This window comes from Eurosta solidaginis, chromosome 1 (assembly GCF_040869045.1).
Source record: "Eurosta solidaginis isolate ZX-2024a chromosome 1, ASM4086904v1, whole genome shotgun sequence".
Classification (NCBI taxonomy): Eukaryota; Metazoa; Arthropoda; class Insecta; order Diptera; family Tephritidae; genus Eurosta; species Eurosta solidaginis.
In genome coordinates this window covers 217,656,839-217,665,102 of record NC_090319.1, presented here as the reverse complement: position 1 = coordinate 217,665,102, position 8,264 = coordinate 217,656,839, and the positions used below count along the sequence as shown (strand labels likewise).

Genomic DNA, 8,264 nt, shown 5'->3' with positions numbered 1-8,264 from the left:
AAATTGTTAAACTAGTACTAAGATAACCTGCTACAATCAACCTCAAGTTTCATGGCTTTGAGTGTTTACACGAACAAAAGTATAAAAATTGCCTGTGCGTAACAATAATCGAATCCGTAGATTCATACAAATATCTTTGAGTAGTCCTTGATAGGCATTTTAGATGGAGCGACCACATCTCCTATCTCAAAAAAAATTACGAAGCGTATCTTATTTTTTAAAGCATTTGAGGTCCTCCGAAATGTATATACTGGTTTAACAGAATCGTACATTAGACATGGTATCACAGCATGGGGCACATCGACAGGTTGTAGAAAACTTCAAGAAAGTCAAAGGTATAACTTAAATATCCTTGCAAAAAAATAAATATATACGAAGAGCAAATATTGCTTAACAAACAGCTACAACTCTTAGACGTTAACCCTAGGACTTATACCCAACTTTTACTACGACTTCTTATACCCGGGTACATGTGTGGCCAGTAGCCTGTTTTACCCATTTTTTCTCATTTTTTCTGAGAAACAAGTTATTTTTTTAATGCAATGTTGTAGCTGACTGTCTTACGAACATTTTAAGTAGTTATAAACATATATTTGTAGCCTGCTTCTAAGAATTGCGCGCATTCTAAGTTATTTCTAAGAAGTCAATAATTTCTATTGTTGTTAGAATTTTTAGATTACAACCTTTTTCGCGCACTCTTAATTATTTAGAAGAAGACATTATATTGTACCCTTGCTAAAATTTGCTGACAAACTACATTTGATATAATCCAACTACCTGGCAGAAAAAATTTAAAATATTTCAACATGGATAGCAGAAGGAACATGGAATATTTGTCTTCGAATCAATATATGAGGTAAATACAAATAACTCAAATATAATTTCATAAATGGAATAAAAATTAATTATTTTTATATAGATTATCTGACGCTGAAAAAGAGCAGTACATACAAAACCTGTTTGACGAAATCTCAGATGATGAATTATTTTCCGACCTTGAAGGGGATGAAAGCGAACAAGTAGCAGTAGCAGATGGCGTGGTTGAATCGGATGTAGAAGACCCTGATTACACAATTGACAATGCCCAGGTATATGAGGCTGATTACGAAGAATCTGACAATGAATCCGATGCTGCAGATGATTCTGAGGAGATTAATTTGCGTGCAGCTGAATTCGTAGTACGTGATAGTACCATATGGAGCTCACAGCCATGACTTGCACGCCAAACTAGGCAACAAAATATTTTGCGACAGCGAAGTGGACCCGCAAGATCAACTACTATATGTCAATAGTCAATACATATAAATGTTTTATGACTCCGGAAATGGTGGATATTATAGTACGCTACACCAACAAAAAAGCAGAAGCTACATATGCGGAATTAAACGCAAAACATCCAGAGGCGGAACCAAAAACATGAAAGAAGGTTACTTTGAGCGAAATGTATGCGTTCATTGGAGTGCTTATTATGACTGGCGCTAACCGCAGCAATGCCGAATGTGCGCCGGACTTGTGGTCGGTGGAAAATTGTCCATTATATCGTGCGTCAATAGGCATTAACCGCTTTCAGGCCATACTGCGGTTTATAAGGTTTGACGATGGTAACACACGGGAACAAAGTTTGGTAACTGACAAAGCTGCACCAATATCCGAGCTGTGGACCATGATGAACTACAACTTTGAGCAGTCATATAAGCCAAGTGAATATCTAACGGTAGACAAGCAGCACTTTCCATATCGTGGCCGCACCCGTTTCACGCAATACATCCCATCGAAACCGGCAAAATATGGCATCAAAGTGTGGTGAGTATGTGATGCCAAAAACGCATATCCACTGCATGGACAAATATATACTGGCCAAGCACCTACGGGACGGGAAACTAACCAGGGTGAACGCGTGGTCAAGGATTTAGTAAGCGGCTTTCATGGAACCGGCCGAAATATAACGATGGACAATTTTTTTACATCCCTAAATCTACTGGAAAGCTTGTCATCCATGAATTTGACGGCAGTTGGAACTCTGCGGAAAAATAAGCCCTACATACCAAAGGAGATGTTGGCACACAAAGATCGTGCAGAGAGGGCAAGTACATTCGGTTTTAGGCCCAACATATCCGTTTGCTCCTATGTGCCGAAAAAAACAAGGCAGTTATATTACTATTATCAATGCATGACGATGATCACATTGGCGAAAGCGGAAAACCAGAAATGATCGAGTTTTATAACAAGACAAAAGGAGGAGTGGACGTGATGGACCAATTGCTTGGAGAATATACTTGCCAAAGGATGACAAAGCGTTGGCCGTTGTCCCTATTCTTCAATATGATTGATTTGACGGCATTGGCAGCGTACATCATATATTATGAGAATAATCCCAACATCAGATGCACCAATGCGAAGCGTAAGAGATTTCTTCGCCAGCTCGCCAAGGAACTGTCTATGCCCATAATTGAAGAGCGGTCGGTGAATCAGCAAGTGATGCGGAACTTCAACACAAAAATTGCAGTCGCGAGTTTCATAAGTACGGCCTTGCAAGGAAGTGCTGACAATAGGCCATCAATGTCTGCAGCTGCTGGTGCAAAACCAAAGAAACAGCAGGTTGGAAGCTGTTTTCTCTGCTACATCCATGACGAACACAGAAGACGAACGCGTAACATGTGCAGAATATGTAAGCGCCCAATATGCATACAGCATTCTTCAAATAAATTTACATGTAATATTTGTGAAAATAATGAAGACAATTGAATAATTTAAATTTGCTTGCATATTTAGTTATAAGAAATAATCAATAAAATAATATTTTATAAAGAAAATAATAAATAAAAATTTTTTTATATGTAGTTTTCCAGCTTTACTGATCTATTAGGGTCAAGAGCAAATAAAATGTTATTTATTCCACCATTTAGCCCAACGTTTCGATAATTATCCTTATCTTCTTCAGGGGCGGTCAAATATAGACCGGTCCCCTGAAGAAGATAAGGATAATTATCGAAACGTTGGGCTAAATGGTGGAATAAATAACATTTTATTTGCACTTGACCCTAATAGATCAGTAAAGCTGGAAAACTACATATAAATTAATAAAACTGATCGGAAATTACCATTAAAAAATTTTTTTCCTTCAAAAAATGAGAAAAAAACGAGAAAAAAGCTACTGGCCACACCTGTACCCGAGTATAAGAAGTCGTAGGTGTCAACTTTGAAAGCTTATATCTCATCAATGCCTGGACCTAGCATGGACCTCGTTTTCCTAGATCAAAAATTTCAAGTCAATATCTTTAGCGATTTAGGAGCTACATCACTCCAAAGTAGCTACTGGCCACACCTGTACTTGGGTATAAGTCATAGGGTTAAATCTATATTTAAGTTAACAGTCTTACACGAATTTTATGATAGAACAGACTATAAAATCACAATTTCTCATTCCCATGCCACACGAATTCGTTCAGAAAACAGGCTAAGAGAGCCAAAATATCTGAACAACTACTCAAAACATGCGCTCTCAGTTATTTTACCAACAATTCTAAACGAACTGCCACTCCATCTATTTAACTTGCCAAACACACCTAACAGGAAAATCCTTCTAAAAAACCATTTAAAAAGCTTATTGTAGGAATCATCAAATCCCATCATTTAACAATCGCGTTACCGCTTAGTTTTTAAGATATTTGGATACAATGAATTAAGCTATCACTTTAAACATGAAAATATGTAATAATTAATCGATCTACCCGCATACAAGCTCATCAGCTTCGCGGGTTATGAACTTATGATACTTGTTAACCTCTTAGTCTTTGATAAATGAATAAATGAATGAACAATGAAAAAAAAGCAAATGTAATCTAGCCAGTAAGGTTGTTACCTTTTGATTTAATAAAGATATATGAAATATGAAATATATTATACAGCGGTGTTACACCTTGTAACTCATTTTATTTCTTTAACATTTTGTAATTAATTTAAATTTGTTCTTACACTCATTAATTTACACCTTTCGTTGAATTCGCTAATAATTGATGTTTATATCTTCAATAAAAACATTATTTTAACTCGTTATTATTCTTTCTTTTTTATCTTTTATTGCGAGCGATCGCGCCCGTTTTTCCGGGTGCCACACATCTCGTAATCAACTAATATACCACTTAAGGTAATTATATACTACAATTTTCGTTGATTGTGATTGAATTATTCTCCGCTTTCCTTGCTTCGTAAAAGCCACCCGTCCTGATATTTAAATTTTGGAATTTCAAAGCTCTGCTGACATTAAAAAACAAACCTCAACCAATTGCATCATGTATGTAAACAACTTAATTTAATTGTCAATAATTTACTCACAGTTTCGATTGTTGGAACTTTTGTAAAGGGTGGGAGTCAAAAATATCTTCTTGGTAACATACCCACAAATAATTTGATTGACTAAAGTATTTCAGTCGATGTGTGTATTAGGGCTCTTACTTACGTCAATTCCGAATCTGATTTTTTGCTTGCTTGCAGATATATTGTAATATAGTTTTCGACCTCTGCAAAAAATTAGGTATTTCAAACTCGTTTCAAATGTCATAAAAAATCCTACAAAAAACAAGTGTTAAAACTTTGTTGGCTTTTAAATTTATTCTTATCTTTTCGTTAAAACTAAAGGTTCAGAATCAGTGAGAAGTGCAATGCTTCCTGTTTTTATTTTCAGAACAGAATTGCTTTCATAATTGATATCGTACTGACTCAGTATATTGGCAACTAGAATAAAGCCAAAACCGCGTACTAAATTTTGTCCAATACATGTTCTTTTCCCTATACTAAAAGGTAGAAAATAAGAAATATTTTTTTTTATTCGGGAATTTTTAGGGCTTTTGTCGATGTCAAATTTCTCGAAACGACCTAAATCTAAAACGGCATTTCTCACTCCAGACTTATTAAAGGCCTGTTCCAAAAACCTTTCTGGATGGAAACAGTAGGGTTTCTTCCAGAACAGCTTATCATGGTTTAGAGCGTAATTGTTGATAAAAACAATGGTACCCTTCGCGATTCCATAGCCTGCTATTGCAGTATGTTTAGTAGCTACGTGCGGCACTATTGGTGAAGATGAGCATCGTAGAACCTCGTAAATTGTTGCCATAGTGTAGGGCATAGAGTCGATATCATAAAAGCTTATTGTTCGCCGTCCATTATTACGTGCAACTAAATCTACTTCTGACTGTATTTTTTTAGCAACACTTTGATTTTTAGCCAAATACATTAGGGTGAGCATTACTACATTCCCAACGGCTGAGTGCCCTCCAATAAAATCTTCTAGCATATATATTATTTTATCTCTAGACATATTTTCGTCATCATTGAGGCTTTTCAGCAAAGCCCCTGTGAAATCATCTTCAATCCGTTCATCGGGTTGCTCTCTTTTATTTATTATTCGTTGTAAAATAAAGCTTCGTATTTTCGATGACCAGTTTGATATTTTATCTAGATGGTTTTTGTAAAATGGGGATAACCATGTTAAGAAGTCCAAAATGTAACCTTGATTTATTTCCCAAAATATTTGATCAAACAATCTAACTACTTCGCAAAACTCGCGATCAGTATGATCAAAATGTATTGAGCACATGTATCGGAAAAACATATTTGCGCAGGTCCGTTGAATGATATATTTTATATATACTGGCTTACCATCCTTAATATTTTTACTTAAATACCCCATTAAAATATCAGTCTCCAAACAGCCAATCTTTGACATTTTCATAAAATGAGGAGATGAGATGCGTGGTGAACAGTATCGCCTGGCAAGGTTACGTCGCCTTTTTTGCAAAATTGACCAGTCGCAAAGTGCCAAAGCTGTGTTTTATGTAAATAAAGAGCAACAAAATAAAAAACAAATTTGTAAGCTTTGTTCATTATCAAACGTTTATTGAACATTGTGGATAAGTAAAAGTGTGTTGACTTATTTATGACATACACTCGGTTAAGTTAGCATAACGGGAAAATGTGGGTTGCCCTCGTTGTGTCGGTTGAAAACGGTGCCTGCTAGGGTTCTGTGCAGGCACGTAAACGATTGAAACAGGGTTTTAAGTCGTTGCGAAAAATTTCAGTACCGAGTTAGGGGTGCTAAGATATATTTCTTTTACATGGGAAAAGGAGCGGTCAAGAAATTTTGTCGTTTGACAACGTATGGTGGTTCACGCACAATACACATAGAATATTGAATTTCAATAAATGCTTAACTTTGTCGGTTCGTTTGCCTTCTGTAATGCACTTTTTCCTTAAGAAACAATGCCCAATTAATTATTTGTTATTTTATTCCTAAAATTCTTTAGAAAATAATGTAGAGATTTCGAAAAAACTGCGTACTGCAAAAGAAAAGTTGACAAACGAAAACTTTCTTAAGCATTTCTTGAGTGTCATTTTGTATGGATTTTTTGGTTTTCTTTAGAGCTGCAAACGGCTCTTTAGTGATTTTCATTCAAAATTTAATTTATTAAATGATGATACCTGTCTGAGCCTAAGAAGCATAGAAAACGTGGAGTTTTTCTAACTTCTCAAACGCAGCAGGAAGGTATACCAGAAACATATTATCTAGTATCTATACATTTTCTTTACCAAAACCCATTGTATTTGTGTAATACAAGAATGCGGTATCATTTTTAAATGAAAAAAAAAATTATATTATTGCAGAAAATGTATAATCAAATTTTTGTACATTTTCACTCAGGTAAAAATTCACAATATTGCCCGAAAAATTTTCCACACAACACATTTCTCAGTTAATAATATGTACAGACCAATGACATTGCATCTAGGAGGTAATTTAGGCGAGGCATTAAAAAGAAAAATGTTGTCAAACACATTGTCGCCAGTTGTTGATGAAACAACCGATTTATCAAAAAAAATAAAAAGAATCTCTTGTTTTATAATAATAATAATAATAATAATAATAATAGCTAGTTACTTCGATCGGTTATCAAACAATTAGTGAAAGTTTTTTGTCACTAGTAGGGCTAAAAGAATGTATTTCAAATGCATCTGTGGCTCTAAGAAATTTAACAAGACTTGCTACTGATGAAGCCATTACGATGGTCGTCAAGTTAAATTAATTGAAAACTAAGTAAAAGAATGAAACTAATTTGTTTTATATTTAGTGTACTTGCCACGCACTTTATTCAACAGGGGCGAATCCAGCAAAATTTTTCGGGAGGGTCCAGAATTGAAATCTCCAATAGAACATTCACAACAAAAATGGAAAGATAGTAATCGGAGGTATGAATAACAAAAACTCACTCATATATGTATACGTACACAGTAGACAGTACAATTATTATATATTTGCAATGTATTCATAAATTTTGGTATGAAATACGTTGATATATATAACGTTACGGACTTTCTGTCTTTGTTATACTTCTATCATTACAATAAGTGCTGAGTAATGATGCTAATTTCTATAAACGATGACGAGATCACGCCAGATCAATGTACATACATAACCTATAGAGCAATATTAATTTCCTTTCCTTTCATTCTCAGAATATCAAGTAACTGGTCATGAGTAACTTCGATATCTCTGTGAATATTAAATTTTTTCTTCTCCAGTTTTATTACGCAAATAGGTTTTTACTCTCCCTAAAGTAGAGAATGAACGTTCGCTCGAAGCTACCGTAACTGGCAGTGAAGCCAGCCTATATTGAGAAAACTGTGTATTTGTCTGTAAAACTGCATATCACAAATGTCAATAAAGGTTTTTCGGTCGGTTTTCTGCTGGTACGTTCGAATAGAACCAATGATAAGTAACTGGTCTTGTTCGAATGTTAATGAATATTACCTTCTCCACATCTTCAACTCTGTCTTAAACTCTTGAGTGTACTCAGTGACTTCATTCGGACACTCTTTTTCGAAGATCTAAACGGTCTTATCCAATTTCTCATCCTTCATTCCTGCACACGTTGCTGGAATAATGATCTGAATTTTGGAAAGCAGTTCTCGGTGCTCCAAAAATCTTGACTCAAGCTCTCATATAAAAATGCACTGGATCGTGCATAGCATAGCAACCAACAAACCAAAAAACAACCCGACTAACAGAATAATTATTTATAAAAAAAAAAGAAAACAAATTATTTTGAACAACAACAACAGCGCGAAATGGCTGGAGAAAATGCACAGTGATACAATTAAAATATGATCATGCGCATCTGTGCATATAATTATCAATTCACGCTTAAAAAACTTATGAAACATTATAACGATGCGATTTGTCGAGATTTTAATTAACGATTTTGTCACTT

General features: G+C 34.9%; 1 protein-coding gene across 1 annotated transcript in view; it reads right to left on the bottom strand.

Moving 5' to 3' along the window:
* Positions 1 to 3,924: 3,924 nt before the first annotated feature.
* The window catches only part of LOC137237015 (cytochrome P450 307a1-like), a 491,717-nt gene continuing 487,377 nt past the window's right edge, over positions 3,925 to 8,264 (bottom strand). Inside the window, exon 2 of the mRNA XM_067760156.1 lies at positions 3,925 to 5,823. Within this exon, the coding sequence (XP_067616257.1) occupies positions 4,616 to 5,823 (1,208 nt within the window). The 3' untranslated portion in view covers positions 3,925 to 4,615. The remainder of the gene's footprint in view (positions 5,824 to 8,264) is intronic.